This window comes from Aristolochia californica, unplaced genomic scaffold, assembly GCF_029961685.1.
Source record: "Aristolochia californica isolate CCGP_79_NKW_82.1479 unplaced genomic scaffold, dmAriCali1.0.hap1 SCAF_1, whole genome shotgun sequence".
Classification (NCBI taxonomy): domain Eukaryota; kingdom Viridiplantae; phylum Streptophyta; class Magnoliopsida; order Piperales; family Aristolochiaceae; genus Aristolochia; species Aristolochia californica.
In genome coordinates, this window is record NW_027181770.1 from 7,265,541 (window position 1) to 7,285,392 (window position 19,852).

The following is a 19,852-nucleotide window of genomic DNA, read 5'->3' on the forward strand; positions in this document are numbered from 1 at the left end:
AAATAAATTCGCTGGTAGAGATGCACCTTTACTAATGAATTTGAAATTCCACTGGTAGGTAGGGGTGGCATTGAACTGAGCCGGTTTGCCAGTAGCTCGAGATCGGCTCGTCCCCGACTCGAATCGGATCAAGTTATCTCGATCTCGAATCTAATTCGAGATCAAGAATCAGACTCGTTTAAGTAAACAAAATGAACTCAAGCAAACCCAGGTTGGGTTCAGAAGCTCGCGAGTCGGCTCGTTACTTTACCAAGCTTCAAAGTTCAGCCTTCACCTTGGGGGAATCAAGGATTCAGGGCTCGGGAAAATCGGGAGTTTGGGTGTTAACCTCGCCTATTCCCGAATTCGAAGTTCGTTCTATCATTCAAAATTCTCCAATCTTTCCTAAATTTTAAAGTTTAAACAAAATCCACAAGGAAAGAACTGGAGTGCAATCTGTCGTATTCTTTAGGGAAGTTTTGGTTTTTTATTTGATTTCATCCTATTTCTATAATGTTCTTCCTCAATCTCTTCAATCTTTGTCGCTCAATCGATTTTTGCAACTAATATTGGGCGTCACAAAAGTGAGGGAACAGACTAGAGGTAAGCTAATTTACCCCCTCTCTCCCCTTTCTCTCTCGTGTCGGCTTTTGTTTGGGTTTTTTAAAAATGTAATTTCTCCATGATTAGTGACGGGGAGAAATGGTGAAAGGGAGAAATAGCCCTCTGTTAAAAAATTTCTCCATTTACCATTTCTTACCTTCTATGAGTTGTGAAGAAATTGGTGTCGTTTGGTGTTGAGACGTCTTTGTCTCTCCAATACAACACCAACATGGATTTTATGAACTGAAGTAAAAGTAAAACTTCAATCAATCCCAAATCGGAGCTTCAATTTTCAAAAGCAAATTTCGATTAAGTAATGATTCATTTCAAGGTTGTTTAAATGATAGAAAAAAATAATTATGATTTTGTATTTTTTAATCCAAATGACAGCAATGTATGTTTAGTTACTTGGTTTAGATTAAAAAATAATGTTTGCTAATGATATTTCATTAGGAAGAGGTCGAAGCCCCTTATGAATTCTTTTATCTTTTGCTTAATAAAATGGTATAAACTTATATTTTATAGCCATCTGTTTTATTTCATTGTTGTTTATTTATCTAGAGGATGGTTTGGTTTGAAAGTTCCTCTAGCCTGAAGTTCTGACATTCAGAGGTGCGATTTGTGGGTCCATGAGGAAAACTTAAAGGACAACTGACTACTTCAACGAATGCTTATAAACACTATTAAAAAGATTGTACTGGTGGGTGGGGTGTATCAATTGGCTCTATATAATTTACATAATAGAAAGTGAAAGCAAGTCTATTACCATCAAGAATAATCCATGCGTTCCAAAGAAGTCTTTTCCCTCTTCATTTTTATATTTTTTTCTTTCCTCAGTGGTATTCTATTTATTATTTGATTTAAGACCAGATGGCCCTCTTTATTGATGGATCGAAGCTACTTCTTCCTCTACGATGACTATGTTAATGCCTAATCTCCGCTGAATTAACAACTCCCCACTTGTTATTCTATCTCATCTCTCATCTATTTGTCTACATTTATTATTAATCTTTTTTTATTTATCTTTTTTGTTTGGATTGCATTTTTTATTTATGTTTTAATTTGTAATTTTTTTGTAGAAATAAGAATGTCAACACCTCTTGCTCAATTGACATTAGTGGTTAACTCAACTCCACCAGAGTCATGTCCCCCTTAAACTACTAATGTCACAGAAGTGAGCCTAGATGAAGGTACCCTAAATGAGGACGAAAGTAACTCTATCCAAAGTTCAAAAAGACAAAAAAGGTCTCATGTGTGATTGAAATTCAAAGAAGTCTCATTTATAGATGGTACAAAAATATAGAAGTTTAACGAGATGAGGGAAATAATTTTCACCGTGTTTTTCATTAATGAGAATGGAGAATTTATAAATTTACAACGATGACATATCGTTTACAATTCTTCTACTACATGTCGTAACTGGATATAATTTGATTTTAGCTTTATCTTTATCATTTATCATGCTCACCCTTTATCTCTATCATACCCCCACAAGATGGAGCTTCGAGAGGAGAATCCAATCTTGGTCTTCAAGAAGATGATGCATGTTCGTGAAAGTGGTTTGGTGAGAGCATCAACCAATTGATCATCAGAAGAGACATTAGTAACCCAAAGAGCGCGTTCGCAAATGAAGTGGTAATCCAAAGTAACATGTTTCATGTGAGAATGAAATACTGGATTGGAGCACAGATTTATAGCACCTAATTTGTCACAATAAAGCACTGGTTGGTGTGGGAGAAAAATACTAAGTTCAGTGAGAAGAGAGTAGATTCGACGGATCTCTACTATAGTGGTTGCAATAGAGCAATATTCCGCCTTAGTAGATGAGTGAGCTACTGTCCATTGCTTCTTAGAACTCCAAGAGATAGGATTGTGACCTAGGTAAACAAGATAGACATCAATTGAAGTGAAATCATCCTTATTTCTTGCCACTCAGCATCAGAGAATGCATGGAGAGGACAAAGGAGATTGTCGATGTAGTACAATACCATGATCCAACATCTCAGAAAGATAGTGCAACAATCACTTGACAACATCCCAGTGGTCAGTAGTAGGGCAATGCATAAACTGGGATAATTTATTCACCACATATGCAATGTCAGGGAGAGTAAGAAACAAGTATTGTAGACTACCAACAACAGTCTAATATTTAGATAGATCAATTGAAGTGTGAGTGTAGATGATGTGGCAAGTGGCATAGGTACAGGCTTTGCATAGATCAGAGATATATCGGAGTTGAGATAGAATAATCCTTGAGAATGAGGAACTTTAATTCTGAGAAAGTAAGTCAAGGAGCCAAGATCCATGAGTGAAAATCTCTGACCAAGAAGAGGAATGAACGTTGTCATAGTTTGATCATTGCCTCCTATAATAATAATGTCATCAACATAAACCAGAATATATAGCACATCAGTACCTGTGTGAGAGATAAATAGAGAGGAATCTGCATAAGAGTAGATGAAGCCAGAGGTGATGAGAAACTAGTGCAACTCATGATACCAAGCACGCGGAGCTTGCTTGAGTGGATGATCACGATCAGTGAAGCCCAATGGTTGTGCCATAAAAACATTCTAAGCCAGTGTACCTTGGAGAAACACATTATTGACATCAAGTTGTCGAAGCGACCAGTCATGGCTAACCACAAGGCTAAGAACAATGTGAATAGTGATAGACTTGACAATGAGACTAAAAATTTCATGATAATCACCAAGAAATATATATATTTCTTGGAATTTTTTAATTTCATTGAGAAAAGCTTTAATTATTTATTTATTTTAAATATTGTGAAACTTTTTCTCGATGAAATTTAAAAGTTTGAGAAATATACCCGCCTTCCATTTCTTGGCGATTTTAATTTCATTGGGAAAAAGCCTTCCTTTTTCATTTATTTCTTAAAATATTGTGAAACTTTTTTTATGAAGTTTAAAATCATTAAGAAATGCATACCCCTTATTTATCTATTTTTAAAATACTATGGAGCTTTTCTTGAAGAAATTAAATCACCAAGAAAAGCTGCCCTTTCCATTAGGTTTTAAAAATATTGTGAAACTTTTCTCGGAGATTTTAAATTTTTAAGAAAAAGCCTCTGTATTTATTAAATTTTTTAAAATAAGAAAACTTTTTTTTGTAAAATTGATTTCGTCAAGAAATTTAATGTACACATGTCTTGATGATTTTAAATTTCACCAAGAAAAAGTGGTTTCTGCCATTAAGTGGGAATACTTTTTTCTCAGTGAAATTCAAATTTCAACAATAAAGTGTACAATTCTCAAGGAAATGAATTTACCCGATAAATGTATACTTGCCGATAAAATTATTTTTAATAAGAAAAGTCAAATTTCTTGGAGTGACACAATCTTCCTACAGACTTTTTATTTAAAAATGATGTATTTTTTAATGATTGTGTTATGTGTTTTCTATTATATGGGTGTTTTAGATATAGGTCTTTAGCTATCACCAAGTGATGTTGTATTTTTTTAAATAAAATTAAGTATATATTTTTATCATATTTTTACTAATTTTCCTTTCTTTAACCCATCTTCCATTAAATAAGTAGAAAAAGAATGCTCTAATTTTTAATAGGATAAAATAAAAACATAATAAAATAGTAATTAGAATGGTATATAGAGTAGCTTATTATATTCCATCCAATATACTAGAACAAGGCCATTATAGGGGTAACCAGGTATTAATCTAAAATTACTAGTATGTAAACAATTTGCCATAGTTTAAGGGTATGTAATTAGCCCTTTACTTTTTTTTATGATTTCTTGAATAGTAACTTTTAGGTAGTCATTGAATCAATATGTTGTAGAAGAATTTTATGGCCTTGGATGATTGTATCATTTTATATTTCCCAAAGCCGAATATACGAAATCATGTTTTCTCTAGGGAGAAGAATTCGCAAGTGGGCTCAATCCGTTGCCTCGGTGAGAGGGAGAATCACGACTCAAGGGGACGACCTGCACATTCAGGTGGATTAGTATAAATTAGAAGAAGCACGACTCCGAGTCCAGCCAAGAGCTCAACGGAACGGTTTTCCCTCTGCTTGCGTGTCGACTGTGGATTCAATCCAAATGACTCTTTTCCTCCGACCCGCTATTTCTCCATTTCCGATACTCTCTTCGATATCCATCAAAATGGCGAAAAAGGTTTCAGTTTCCTCACCATCACAAACTAGGAAGTTACCCATTTTGCTCTTCGACGTGATGGACACTCTCGTTCGCGATCCATTCTACCAGGATGTCCCCGCCTTCTTTGGGTAACGTTCTTTACCGTGTTCTTTCTGTTCAGCGAACGAGCTCTTGGATTATTTCTTCCTTCTTTGGTTGCTTCTCTACACTTCAAACTTACTGTTTTTTCATGACCTGCTAGTGTTTGTCTAGTTGCTTGCTTACTCATTATTTCAAGTGCTAGTCGCTTTGCTATCAGCTGAAAAGGAAAAGTAACAAAACCTGCTGGCTTTCGGACAAATTGCAGAAACGAAGGGGATACTAATGATCGTATTTTTGTGCTGGAACTTGTGGCCGTTGAGCCAAGTACCCAATTCCCTAACTGGATAACATATGACTCAAACAGTTTTACTAACCAGATAAATATATTGAAAATGGACCTTTTTGTGTTTTTATTCTTTGAAAAATTTAACCCTTTTTTTTAGTGTTTCTGACTTCCAATTATCAGCCTATGACGATTGAAATCATAGTCCTTCAGGATCTATACAATTTTGGTGCTTACTTTGATTCTGAAAAATGAGTTGATTATTGTTTCTATTTGCTTCTTACTTAAGGTGAATCAATTCCTAATTTTTTTCCCCTGAAAACTATCAATCCCTCGAATATTTATTAAAATTTTAGTTTTTCTTAGCTTACACCTTGATGATACCTCTATGCTGCAGAATGTCCATGAAAGTACTATTAGAAATCAAGCACCCTACTGCATGGATTGAGTTTGAAGAGGGCCTGATTGATGAGGTATACTTTTGAAATGCGGCCTAAGACGTTGCTAATAGTTTTTCTGATTCTTTGCAAACATGGCATTTACCAGCAGCAAGTTGCTCTGGGCTACTTTGTTCCTCTTGTATTCTGAGGGTTTAGAATTTTCTACTCACCTATATCGTTTTTTCTTTCCTGAAATATTCCCTCTATCTGTTTTATTTGTTCATTTAATGCAACTTGATAACTTAAGACCGTTGAGTTTCATATTTTTTATTATTTTATTGTGTATATGACAAGATATAGTTGGCTTCAGTGATTAGACTAGAAAAATTGCAACTGAAGTATTTTTGCGACAATGATTTTGATAATATTCATACATTCTTTGTGAACCGAAGGGTAATGTTTCTTGGATGTGAAAATGTAAGCAATAGAACACTATTCAAATAATGCTGGACTCATTCGAAAAAAAAAAATAGCAAAGAATTGTTTCAGCAAGTATTGTGACGCTCCCAAAACAGTTGTCTGCACAACGAAGCCATATTGTGCTGAGCAACTGATCATGGTTAGACATTTTTCTTCATAAGTAAACATTTTATGAGATGGGGTGGTAGGTTTCAGTGACTGAACTATCTTTTCCTAAAGAGCTCATTGCCTCTGGGTTCTCAACTATAAACTAGTTGAGATGACAAGACTTCTTACTTTATTAGTTTAATCTAATTTCAGAAGGAGCTAGAAATGAAGTTCTTCAAAGACGGAAGGCCATTTGATTTGGAAGGTATGTGAGACCTGATGGTAGTTTCCAGAGATGAAATTCTTGTTGTAATAACTGAAATTTCATTAAGAATCATTTCCGCTCGACATGGACTACTCTTCCCCAAGTGTTGGAGTTATTGCACCACTTAAATTTAGGAAAAAGAGAAGTCAGCTCATTTCATCATGTTGGCAAAACAAAAACACTTTTTCTGATGAAAGTTTCTATCTTCCGACGTCGTTTCAATGTAAGATTGGTCCACCTGTGCAGTTTAGAACTTTTATTATTATCAATTATCTTTTGAGAAATCTGTGTCCAAAAATTCTCCTTACTTCTATGTTATTATGAATCAAGGATTTATATGATGTTACCATGGTGATTCAGCTTTATCCTTTTCAGGTCTAAAGGCATGCATGAAGAAAGGGTATCGCTATCTAGATGGAATCGAGTCATTGCTTCATAGGTTGAAGCGAAACTGCAATGAGATCCATGCTTTCACAAACTACCCTTTTTGGTAAGTCTAATTCTGCCTAAAATTCATGCCACCAAACAACCTTAATGTTATTTGCCTAAAGTATCTGCATAAGGCCCTCGTTGGGGTTTCTTGTGCAATTAAACTAATTAATGGGAAAACGATAAGCAACCATTTGTTGTAGTATGATAGAAGTGGGCTTCACTACCGAGGGAAAGATGCATAAGCTTTGTGGTAGAAGGATACACAAAGATCGATAAGGCAAGAACAAATTCAAGGAATTACACATAGGAGAAAGATGAAATTGGTTGACCAATTGAGAAGGTGTTTCGAACAAAATAATGTTGTTAGGAGTCCTACAAAGAAATCAACAAAGTTGTTTAGCCTAATGTAGATCTGCTGCATTCAGGAGATGTCAAATTGCAGTAAGTGGCCCTGATGTTGTCAGATATATGCAGGATTTCTCAACATAATCTTTCTTGAGGTGCTTGGTTCCTCCAGACCATGTTTGATTACAGCTTCGCTGTCCAATATGCTGAGAAAATCTATCCTCGTTTCTCCTTTCATTTGTTTGTTTCTTTAATGCATTGCAAAGTAAGAAATACACCTTCAGAATTTTGGCTGTTAGGTACAAGATGATCGAAGAAAAGTTGAAACTCTCGGCATACTTATCTTGGACTTATTGTTCTTGTAATTCAGGTACAGCCTTTTGCTTCTAGCAATCTTTTAGCTTTGGATATTTATAAAGCATCCAAAGTATATCGTTTATAGGCATTTAGCTGAGATCTACCACATGTACCTCAATTGCAGGAAAAAGAAAACCTGCTCCTGAAGCTTACAATGCAGTTCTGCAGCATCTAGGAGTTGAACCTTCAAGCTGTATCTTTGTCGATGACAGGTTATCTTCTCCCACAAATAACTTCAGCTAAGGCCAGCCTGACTAAGTGTAGTCCGCTGATAACAACATATTCCCATGACTTTATGCTCAGTCAAACTTGGTGAATTCTTGTGCGTACAACTTCAGAGAATAATGTTAATGCAAGTGCAAATGACACGACAATTCGTGAGCCCATTTTATAGAAATGTCGATACATATGCCAGATCTCTTAAAGCAATTAGTCTCATGCCCCTTTTCGAATTTGTCATCTATAAGGTGTTTCATGTGTGACATGCTGCAGGCTGGTAAATGTTGAAGCAGCAATAACCGCTGGAATGGTCGGTATACATTTCAAAAGTGCAGGTTCTCTTGAGAAGAATTTGTCTCTCTTAGGAGTTGAAACAAGAATAAGAGGAGAGACTGAAGATGAAGATTTGAATCCCACCTTGCAAACAAAAGAACAGCCATTGTGACTTCTTACTGATCTTCTGTATCATCTGTAAGATTTTCTGTAACTAAAAAGTTAAACTCTCTGTTTGATTATTTCTTTACAAATTATTGTCGCTAGTTCCAGATTCATTTGTATTTTCCTGGGACTGCATCTTTGATTACAATGCAGCTCCTTGATATTTCTGATTGAGCGAATAAGGGTGTCGTTCCAATACTGGAGACCTGCTGCAAATGTAGAAATCAAGACTAGTTTCATTTTGATGTATTTTTAAAACTATTGATGCATTGGCTTCTGCTTCCGTCACCGGAAGCAGAAGCACGGAAGAAGCAGGGAAGCATCCGCTCCTCAATCGCAGTGATTGGTAGCTGAAAAAGCAAGATGAGTTGTTTTTTTCCTTCCGAATTGGGTTTCTCCCGGCCAACGCAAAACGTTCAATAAAATGGTGCTGCCCAGGATCGAACTGGAGACCTTCAGTGTGTAAGACTGACGTGATAACCACTACACCACAGCACCTGTTGTCCTGAGAGTAATAACTATAAATATAAATAGGTAGTTCAAAGTAGGTTGCCTAATGGTAAAATTCTGAGTCACGCCATCATTCTTTACCTCTTATTGCGAGGTCAAAGAGACGTGACGACGAGAAAGGCTTTTTGTCTTCTCTCCTTCCCCGTCACATCCTGTCTCCTGCCCTCCCTCTCCCCTGCCACCAGTACGTCCCATCTTCCTCCTCCCTCCCACTCTTTCTCACTTTTCAGTTTCTACTCAAACTTTCAAAATCATTGTACAGTCTACACACTATAAAAAAGTATCTCTTTTTCCACCATTAATTTCATTTTTCAAACGCACAGTGAACAGTACAAGAATAAACAAAAATGATTCATGATTTCAGAATGCTTACTCTAACGAACATCTCTTTTTCCTTTTGTATTACTTATATATCCTATATACACACAGATCGACGTCGGCGAAGAAGTGAGCTACTCCTTCCCGGAACTCTTACAATTCGTTCTTCAACGGCCGGAGGACATAATTCCTCGCCGTCGCGGAACAGAAAACAGCTACTACTGACACGTAAAAGCTGATGGAGGCGCTAATCCAGAACACCCGAAACGAAACGAATCCTTCTTCCCTATTCCTATTCAGCATCGCCCCTGATTCGGCCGGGCCACTTGCCGTCTTATTACACACTTTGTCGGAGTATTCCACGCACAAGTCGGGATTCCCGGCGAACGCTCCTGGGAACCTCCAAAACCTCTGTCTTCCCGGCACAAACCCCGACAAACTGTTGTAAGACAAGTTTAGAAGTTTCAAATCCCTCAGGCTGCAAATGCTCGCCGGTATTTGACCCGTTAGCGTGTTGTGGGACAGATCCAAAGTCTTCAAATTCTTCATCTCATCAACTTTGGACGGAATATGCCCCACGAGAAAATTGAACGACAGGTTCAGGCATTCTAAGCCCATTAAACCGATCAAACCCGCCGGAATTTCTCCTTGCAGCCAGTTATCCGATAGATCGATTGTAGCGACAGACTGGAGGTCATATTCAAAACCCAACTGACGATTCCCAGCATCTTTCACGGAGATAGCGACAAAAGGGTCCGACACATCGGTTCTGTTAAGTTCCTCGCTGTTGAAGATCGAGCTGACATTGAAGCTCCCGTCGGGAATAAAACCCGAAAAATTGTTACCCGATAGATCGATGTATTGAATCAACTCGAACGAAAATATCCAGTACGGTAGGTTGCCATGGAAGTTATTGCCAGATAGCGAGAGCAGTCTCAGGTTTGACCATTTAAGGGCAGCCTCGTTCAACTCCCCAGACAGGTTATTGTCTCTAAGGTTAACAATTTCCAGTGACTTGCATCCTGCCAATGGCAGAGGAATCTCGCCGGAGAGTTTATTATTTCCAAGATCTAAGATTTTCAGACTGTCCAGTGCATCAAGTTCCGGTAGCAGGTCACCGGAAAGATTATTATTATTGAGCTTTAGTTCCCACAACTGAAAGCATCCGACGAGGCTTAAAGGAATTGAACCAGAGATTGAGTTGTACGACAGGTCGATTGCCTGGAGATAAGTTAGATTGCCTATCGCCGCCGGAATCTCTCCCGTCAGGTGATTGTGAGAAAGAAATAGACCTTGTAAGCTTTTGAGTTCTGTAATTCCCTGGGGGATTTCTTCGGAGAAGCTATTGTGAGAGAGTTGGAGAAGAACTAGTCCTGATTTATCTGATGTCTCTGCAATTTTGTCAGGTAAACGACCCGAGAGAGAGTTGAAACTAAAATCGAGAGAGAGAAGCTTATCGGAGAAGATCAGTCTCGGAGATATCTCGTACTCGAGGCCATTACTTGAGAGATTGAGCTCTCTTAGAGCTCGAAGAAAAGAAATGCAGGTTGGGATTCCTCCTACTAGGGAATTGCTTGAGATGTTCAGTACCGCAAGAGACTGAACAGAAGAAGAGAAGCACGGAATGGTTCCGGAGAGATTGTTGGCGGCGAGATTAAGGAACTCGAGGGATTGATTGAAATCGCGAAGAGTACCGTTCAAGAAATTATCGGAAAGGTCCAAGTACTTGAGAGAGGAAAGATAAAGCAGACTCTGCGGAATTTCACCTTGGAAGGAGTTGGACCCAAGGTCGAGCTTTTGCAGTTCCGTTGAGAACTTACCAATCCATCCTGGAATTATGCCTCCAAGAAAGAAATTTTCGGCCAAGACAAGCGCTCTCAGCCTTCGAAGCTTAGAAAATTCCACTGGTACTGCCCCGCGAAACATGTTTCTACTAACATCCAGATACTCGAGTGAGTGCAATCCACCGAAGCAGGCCGGTATGGAGCCGGAGAAGCCATTTTGGGCGAGGACCAGCGATTCAATCATCGGAAGGTTGCAAAGACTGGGATGAACCGGTCCGGACAAGTTGAAGCCAGTGAGATCGACTCGAACGACTCTACCAGTTTGATTTGAGCATTCGATACCTGTCCAGTTACCGCATTTGTTGCCAGACCAGCTGGACAAGCTCTGTTTGGGGTCGTTCACCCAGGATCTAAACTGAAGGAGGGAGTCTCTGTCTATGGCATGGAGATTAATCTCTTCGGCAACAACACAAGCGGAAATGGCAGCATGTACTACCAATACAAACAAACTAACTGCAAACCCGAGTGGACGGTTGGGAGGTTTTCTTTCAGGAGCTTCCATGACATGAGGCTTATACTTGCACATACTTATCTGAAAACTTCGGAGAGGGAGGGCACGCGTGGAAGCTGAAAAAACTGGAACAGGGGTTCGAAAGCCATTAAAGAGAGTTCTTAAAAGAGTCCAGTGCGGTCGAAGAACCGCGACGTTTCCACGAGAAAGATGGCAGTAGTTTTTGCTCGTCGCCGGTGAAGGACGCAGGAGGAAAAAGAAAAGAAAAAGGCAGAGGAAATCTTTTCGTTTATTTTTCTTTTAAGAAATATTTTAAAAAGAAAAAGAGAGAGAGAAAGAGAATATTCTTTATCGAGAACTGCCACGTGGTGAGTCCGAGGGTTCAGTTTGAAAGACGAGAAAGTTTGCCTGTCCGCGGGCCATTCCTCGTCGGCCACATCGGGTCCCACTATTTCAAACCTGCAATTTAACCGAGCCACGTTCCCAAGAGAGACGCTCAGGGTGAGAAACTTATTAGAAGCTCGGAGAGGCCGCTAGAGTGGTCAATTCTTGGCTCTTCGTCTGTAACTCACCGAATGGAAAGAGTAGCGATGCCTCCTGTCTGGGTGGAGCCTCTTTTCTGGTATTTAGATTCTAGTGCTTGTCGGGCTCGGAATCGGCACAGGAAAATTTTGACGTGAGATAGTGCGTAATCGAAATTTTTTGTCCTCGAATATATTTAAGAATCTGCTCCAAATTGGAGAAGTCGAGACAGCGATTGACAACAAAGAATGCCATTCTCCTATTACAATCTGCCCACCAAGCTCCCTTCTCAATCCTTCTGCAACTCTGTTGGATTGATCAGTTTGACGGAGACTTAGATGTACAGAATGAGAAAAAGTTATTTCTGAGTGAAGCAAAGATGTCTATCGGATGATTCGATTCGCAATATGAGAAAAAACTCTCAATTGAAGCATTAATGGGAGGCTGATTCTGCCAATTTGGGTCACATTACATGATCATGATTCGTGCTTTTTATTTCAGCAAGAATGAATGATATTTTTTTACCTTTTGGGTTGTTCTCATTCTCTCAAACACAACCTAGAAGATTTTATTGTTGATGTATAGGATGAAGAGAAAAGAAAAAAGTATGAGGTTTTCCTTCATGGATGTCATCTATTACTAAGAATGAGAAAGACTCAATATTTGGTTCATAGGTGGATCCTAACCCATTTTCTCATGCAACAAGATAGGCAGGTTTCTTTTCTGCCAAGATAGGCAGGTTTGTTGAAAGTGGGCTCCTTTGAGACGCCATTTCATAGTTTAAGAGATTACAAGCAATGGGTGTGACACGCCTAACTCTGCAACAATGTTGAGTGTCATCCAAATGGTTGGTGAAACAAAATCTTTCAGTCTGTGTGGGTGAATCTTCCAGTGGAAAATTGCGTTCTTGATATGCATTTCAGGTTGGGTGATTTAGAGATTGCTTCCAAGTTTTTTTTTTTGTTGACAGAATGCCATCTATGGATGTTATTAGTTGGACGACCATGATTGACTTTTCAGATAGGTATGAAGTGCTAAATAAGCCTGTCCAGTCTTGGTTGTCGTTGCAGAGGTGAATGAAGTGAGAGTTACAATTGAGGAGATTGCTTAATATATTTGTGCTGGGGCCATTGCAAGCAAGCTGCTCAAGCTTTGCCATGAGGAAGCGACGTTAATAAGAACAATATCATCCGGAATACCCCATTCATTCTTAATTATATGGAGATGAAATCAAAATTGGAGCCTCCTTCACATTCAAATATCAATATGTGCTTGCAAAAACAGCATATAGTGAGATGGTTATAGTAATTACCGAGAAGATGACTGTAAGCACTTTGATATGGAATCTGGAAATAGGAGAGTAGGTGAAGGTTTGTTTAGATGATATGGATAATTTTAAACTTTCAGAACACTTGTGTGGAATGCATTTAGAGAGTTATTAGACATATCTGTGTTGGTTAATTTTGCAAGTTATGAAGCAACAAAGGACAATAGTAGAAAGAGGACGAGAAATCCTGGTTACTGGTCAAGAAACTTTGATTCAGACAAACATCCTGTACAGGATCATGCTATGAAAAAATATGTTGGGTTTGATGCCTTGCCACCGTCTTCTGTTGCAGAAAGGAGGCTCGTAAGAGGAGAAGAGAGAAAATAATAGCTACAAAACAACAAATTAATGAGGCTATGCACCCGAGCTAGAAAGAGATGTAGTATTGATTGTGAGGACTGTCTGATTGGACTTCTTTCTTCTTCATCAAGGTGAAAGATGAGGAAATAGAACAGGGACATTATAATTCCGTCGTCGACCTCGCCTGCATCTTTTACGCAGAACACTACGTGGATGGGTTGAAAAACAAAGAGACCTCCAAAGTACCGGACCAACGTCTCCACATGTCCCATCTGCGAGTTCCCGCGAACAGGAAGCCGCCCCCGCCTGGCAAGTACATCTCTATCCTCCACCGCGGCGTCAGCTCCATCCCCTCCGTCACCAGCATCCTGGAAAAGGGTATCAAGTTCAGCAACAAGAAGCTGGCCGAGAAGGTGGAGCTGCATAGAAGGAACACGGTCGCCTTCCTGAACATGGAAGTTAATTTCAAGCACGAGTGATCAAAATGGCCGCCATGCCCGTCTACCAGTTGAGCATCTCTGCTGGCTGCGGATCTACATAGCCTTGGAGCAATGCAATCCATGGGACGGTTGTCACTTCACCAGCTATGCGATCCTCATGAACTCTATGCTGGAGACACATGAAGACGTCCAGCTCCTTCACCAGATCGAGATAATGGCCTGCGTGTAAAGATTTAAGAAATAATCTTTATTCACCATGATTATAACTAAGATTACATTGAGTATTTTATACATAAAATTGAAAATAGAAAATGGTTATTTCTGGCTCGGTAATCCATCGGTTCCGGATGGGTGATTTGTGGGTTTCGGCTAATGGAAGCCTGCACTACAGTCCACGCCCCCCGAGCTGAGCGTCGGATTGGAACAGACATGAAATTTGGATCGAAAAAATTCAAAGAGAGGGCATGAAATAATTTTGGTGAAAATATCGGTAATTTGTAGGTGAGATGGTACATACCGTGTGTGAAGTTTGTCTGCAACAACAAGTTCTCAAAAAAAATGATAATCTAACTCAACATGTTTAGTGCACTTGTGAGAAACTGGATTGGAGTTGAGGAAGATTACACTTTTGTTGTCACATAAGAGAAAAGTGGTTGTGGAATAGGAACATGTAGACGGGTAAAAAGATGCGTAAGCCAAATAATTTCAGTTGCAATATGCGCAACAGCACGATACTCAGATTCACATATAAAATGTGATACCATAGGTTACTTTTTAGCACTCTAAGAAATCAAATTGTCTCCAAAATAAATGGAGTCACCAGAGGTGGAGCGACGAGTATCAAGAAAGCCAGCCCAGTCAGCATCAAAGTAAGCAACTAGAGCACTAGGAGTAGCGGATGAACGAAAGGTAAGGCCAAAGTGAATGGTACCTTTGACATAGCGAAGAATACGTTTCACAAAATGAAAATTATCTTCAGTGGGAGCATGCAGGTCTTGGTTAACATACTTAACCGCATGGGCTATGTCAGAGCGAGTGATGGTCAAGTATTGAAGGGCTCCAACGAGAGACATGTAGAGAGTGAGATCCGAAAATAGAGAAACAGATGTTGTTAAATGACTATAGGTGTAGGAACCGATTTGATATCAATTAGCTGAGCTCGAGTAAGAATATCCTATGAATATTTGAGCTGACTGATAAATAATTCATCGATAGTTGGCGAAGCTTCAAGACCAAGAAAGTAACTGAGTGAAACCAAATCTTTAGTTTCAAACTCAGAATTAAGCTCACGAGTGAACCTGGTGATAAGAGTTGAGTTGTTGCTAATAATAATTATGTTATCAACATAGAGGAGAAGATATATAGTGTTTGAATACTTATGAAATACAAATAGAGAAGTGTCAACACGACTGCAAGAGAATCCAAGTTGAGTGACAAAGAAGCTGAAGCGCTAGAACCAGGCACGAGGAGCTTGCTTGAGACCATAGAGAGTTTTTTACAACTCACAAATGTGATGCGGAAAATGAGGGTCAATGTACCTAGGAGGTTGTTTCATGTAAACATTTTTAGTGAGAGTATCGTTGAGGAACACATTCTTGACATCAAGTTGGTGAAGAGGTTATTTGTTGCTCATAGCAATAGAGAGCACAACTCGAAAAATAGTAGCTTTTACCATAGGGTAATCCAGACCAGGGATTTGAGTGTAGCCCTTAACAACGAGGCATGCTTTGAGACGCTCAATGGATCCATTAGGCAAGTATTTAGTCTGAAACACCCATTTGGAGCCCACAATATTGGTGTTGGCAGGTCGAGGGACTAAAATTCAAGTCCAATTATTTTGCAAAACTCAAACTTCTTCATCCATGGCAGCAAGCCAAGTAGGATTCTTAGCGGCAGATTTGAATCATTTAGGCGCAGAAGATACAAGAAGAGCAGAGAGAACCCAACAGTAGTATAGAGACTGGAGCAAGAGCAGGAGGGGTGATTCATGTCTCGGGAGGTTTTGGACTGGAAATCTCGTGCGACGAGGAGGGACCTATAAAATAATTAGTGGTCTGCATGGACTCATCGACCGGATCAGTACAAATTGAACATGGGTTTAATCCAGATTTAGTAAGGTGCAGAGAATGGTGAGAGGAGGAAGGAGAAGTTTTTGTTTGGATAAGACTGGGTTCCAGAAAGTTGGAAAAATTGAGGAAGGGGGGTGAGCCTGAGATGATTTTATGAAAGGAAAGTTATTTTCATCAAATTAAGCATGGTGGTGATGCAGATCCGTGAGGAGACTGGATCAAGGCAGCGAAACCCTTTATAAAAGGGATTGTAACCCAAAAAAATGCATAGAATACTATGAGGTAAAATTTTGTTAGACATATAATCACGTAAGCAAGATATACACAACAACCAAATGGATAAATTTTTTCATAATTTGGAAAGTTCCCATATAAAAGTTCAAACGGTGATTTACAGTCAATAAGTGATGTGGACAAACGGTTGATGATGTAAATTGCAGTGTTGAAGGTTTCAACTCAAAAGCAAGGAGAGAGATGGGAGTGAAAAGGAAATGTCAGACCAGTCTCAGTCACATGACAGTGTTAGCGTTTTGCACGTCCATTTTGGGTAGGTGTATATGGGCAAGAAAGTTGATGATGGATTCCAGAAGTACGAAGATGATTTTGGAAGCAAGTACTTGTAAATTCACTTCCACCTTCACTTTGAAATTTTTTAATATGTGCCAAATATTAATTTCCACAAGTTTTTGAAATTGGTTAAAAATATCATAAAAATCGGATTTGAATTTCAAAGGATAAAGCCAAGTGAAATGGGAAAAATCATCAATAAAGATCACATAATATGCATATCCTAAATGGGATGAATGGTGAAGGGCCTCATATGTCACAATGAATAAGATCTAACACATGAGACGACCTATGTTCATGACATGGATAAGGTGTACGATGATTTTTTGCAAGTTGACATGAACTACATAAGGATGGGGAAGGCAATAAAGAGTTAAGATAGAGATGTCCTTGTTTATGTAAAGAAGAAATAACAAAATGATTTACATGTCCCTTGCCAGCATGCCATAAATCATAGGAAGCATATAAAAATTTATTCTTAAGGACAGAAAGAAGAGCAGGGTTGCCATGCTCTAGCACATATAAGCCTCCATCTCTCTTACCTTTTGCCACCACCATTCTTGTGAAATTATTCTGAATTGTCAAAAGATTGTTATTAAATGCAATGGTTAAAGGAAAATTAGACGTTAATTTACTGATGGAGAAAAGATTTTTAGTGAGATGTGGAACAACTAAAACATCTAACAACTGAATATTTGAGGTAAGAGAGAGAATACCAGTATGTGAGATAGGTAAGAAGACACCATTCCCCACAATTACAGAGTCCTTACCCATGTATGGAGCGGACTGATCCAGGATGGATGTGTTATTGGACATATGAGTGGAAACCCCAGTGTCTAAGAACCAGTCGAAGGGTGAAAATCTAGTAAGAGTGCACGATCTAGTGAAAGCCTTGACAAGATGGGCATGAGACTCATTGGACTCACTGTGGGTATAACGTTGGTTGCATTGATCAGTATAGTGACCATCAAGATGACATATCTGACAATGAGGATGGTGGCGCCCTTGTGTTGAATGAGTTCGGCTTCGGTTGACATAATGGCGGCCAGAACCATTTGTTCGGCCATGGGTTCGACCAGAGCTGTTACGGGTTGACTAGTCTGATCCACAAGGTGTGGCAGTGAAAGCAGTAGTGGGAGAAACAAAGCTTTCTAGAGATTTTTGAAAGAGCTCAAAGCTCTCGGCTCTGGAGACGAGGTCAGAGAAGCGGGGCAGAGGCGTGAGGCGTGAGGGCCATTTGTGTGATGGAGAAGGTGGAAAATTCGGTGCCAAGTCCAAGGAGAAATCAGTGGAGTTTGTCGGTGTTGTCAACAGGTCTGTTGATCATGTGAAATTGATCACAGAGACCCTTGAAAATGCGGGTATAACCGACAATGGATTGATTGCCACACTTTAACTGCTGGAGATAGTCTTTGAGTTGGATTTCCCGAGCCTTCAACCAATAACTGAAGGCATTTTTCAATGCGAGCCAGACCTTGTGGGTAGTGAAAAGGCCAATGGCTTTGGCCATTGCTCCTCGGTGAGGGAGGAAAGGAGGAGTTTGAGAAGGCGTTGATCCATTACTCTCCATTGCAAATATTCAGTAGTAGGTGTGGTAAAATCTGTGGCAACAAACTGAGGTCGTGGTGTAAGGCTTTCACCCACATAGTTGAGAAGATTTTGACTTTCCAAAAAAGGGAGAAGTTGGTTTTTCCACAAGAGATACGTTGTGGAAGAAAGTTTAATAGTAATCATATGTATGAGGGTATGAAAAGGGAGAATATGATAAAAGGATTTAGCGGCCATTTTTTTATTTTTTTTAAGGATCTGTGAACCGAGTTGGGTTTAAGTTGGAACCACGGACTGACCTGGGTTCACGTGGGTTGGCTAACTCTCGACCCGACTTAGACTCAAAAAAACAAAAATCGTGGGACATCGATTCTGGTGGTCCCTCAATTAAAAAAAAATTATATTAAAGTAAACATAATAAATTATACAACGGGTTAAATTGGAAGGCATTATTATATTGTCATTGCATAACATAAAAATAAAATATTTTTCTAAAAAGACTTGATTAAAAACAGATAGAGGAAGCTCCTCCATTTGCAATAACTGACTTGCCTGCTTGATGGGAATACAACAAACCCACTCAAGTTGCTCTGAGGGTATGTTCAAAACCTCACGGAAAAGAAATAAAAGAAAAGAAAATGAGAATTTGATCATTATTATTCCCAAAAATAGTTAGTGATAAGGAGAATTTGATCATTATCTCATTTTCACTAACTATTTTTTAGAATAATAATGGTCAAATTCTCATTCTCTTTTCTAGGGGTTCCAAACAAAACATAAATCTTCCAAACTAAACTTGTAAATTGGATAGGGAATTGCATTCAATTGAATCCAATTCAATTAGGGTAATCAGGTGAAAAGGAAGCTAATAATTACCAAACCCATTCTATTCGATGTCCAGTTAAAGGTTGTTAATAGATGGAAAAGAATGTAAAGGGTAAATAGATAAGAAGATCAGCCCATCATTTTAGCTCTCAACTTAATCATTTCTACAAATTTTGAGAGGCTAATATTTGAAATTTGGCCATGTCAAGCAACACTAACATCTAATTAGTAAGGATGGCATTGAGTCACGTCAAGTTCAAACCTCTGGTTTGACCTTGAAGACTTCAACCTCAAGTTTTGTATCGAGCCTTAAATTGAACTTGAGTTCAAGCTCAAAAAAATTTAAACAAGTTGAAGATCGAGTTTGAGCCGAGTTCGAGCTCGACATACTTTTAAAATTTTAAAAATATAAAAATAAATAGAGAGAATTTGGTGATTAGTTTAGTACCATTGAATTACATGTTATTATTGTAAAAGAGTCCAAAACTTTACAATGAAGCATACTAATGTACAATAGCTAGCTTAATAGAATTAATAGAAAGAGTAAAATTTTCCATCAATATTATTTATTCCATTGGCAAGCTGCAATATTGAATGTTGAGGTACTCAAAAGGCTGAACAATTGATCATCTTTGAGGTTTGACGTAAATAAGAAAAATCATCAACCAACTAAAAGAGGAACCTTACTGGAACAATTAGGGTAAAGGGTAGTAAAAAAAATATGTGTTAGGAAGTCAGCTCATGAAACGACAAGCAGAGGCATAGAAAATCTCGAACGAAGTTTGTTATATCTAATTAGCCTTATTCCAAGTTAGTTCAAATTGAGTTCAAGTCATAACTGAATTGGCCAAACTTTTTTCTAGTCTAACTTGAGTAGCTTGCAAGTCAGTTTGACTCAATGCCACCTCCCCTACGTCTAAGTATTCTTCCATGGAAATACTTTGCATAAGTAAGAGAGGAGCATCTCAAAATATGCAAAGAAGGTTGCTGACTTGGATATCCGCTCAGTGGAAGGATCCACGTCTATTTTGCCAGGTAAGAGAGAGAAG

General features: G+C 38.7%; 2 protein-coding genes and 1 non-coding gene across 3 annotated transcripts; 1 reads left to right on the forward strand and 2 right to left on the reverse strand.

Moving 5' to 3' along the window:
• The first annotated feature begins 4,555 nt into the window (after positions 1 to 4,555).
• LOC137958103 (flavin mononucleotide hydrolase 1, chloroplatic-like) lies at positions 4,556 to 8,280 on the forward strand. Its single transcript, XM_068805243.1, has 7 exons — positions 4,556 to 4,843; positions 5,477 to 5,552; positions 6,240 to 6,291; positions 6,667 to 6,781; positions 7,368 to 7,438; positions 7,550 to 7,637; positions 7,918 to 8,280. Exons 1-7 carry the CDS (start codon positions 4,659 to 4,661, stop codon positions 8,087 to 8,089), a joined length of 759 nt encoding a protein of 252 aa, XP_068661344.1. The 5' UTR covers positions 4,556 to 4,658; the 3' UTR covers positions 8,090 to 8,280.
• A 227-nt stretch (positions 8,281 to 8,507) lies between these two features.
• On the reverse strand, positions 8,508 to 8,580 carry TRNAV-UAC (transfer RNA valine (anticodon UAC)). The gene has a single exon. It is a non-coding gene; the product is annotated as a tRNA-Val (tRNA).
• A 351-nt stretch (positions 8,581 to 8,931) lies between these two features.
• LOC137958119 (receptor-like protein CLAVATA2) lies at positions 8,932 to 11,426 on the reverse strand. The gene has a single exon (XM_068805244.1). The coding sequence runs from the start codon at positions 11,278 to 11,280 to the stop codon at positions 9,064 to 9,066; it is 2,217 nt and encodes a 738-aa protein (XP_068661345.1). The 5' UTR covers positions 11,281 to 11,426; the 3' UTR covers positions 8,932 to 9,063.
• Between the last annotated feature and the right edge of the window lie 8,426 nt (positions 11,427 to 19,852).

Excerpts from the sequence above, each read along its gene's own strand:
- LOC137958119 (XM_068805244.1), bottom strand. The coding sequence starts at position 11,280 with ATGTGCAAGTATAAGCCTCATGTCATGGAAGCTCCTGAAAGAAAACCT.
- LOC137958103 (XM_068805243.1), top strand. The coding sequence starts at position 4,659 with ATGACTCTTTTCCTCCGACCCGCTATTTCTCCATTTCCGATACTCTCT. Across the intron at positions 5,553-6,239 it reads AAGAGGGCCTGATTGATGAG|AAGGAGCTAGAAATGAAGTT; the intron begins GTATACTTTTGA and ends ATCTAATTTCAG. Across the intron at positions 7,638-7,917 it reads TGTATCTTTGTCGATGACAG|GCTGGTAAATGTTGAAGCAG; the intron begins GTTATCTTCTCC and ends GACATGCTGCAG.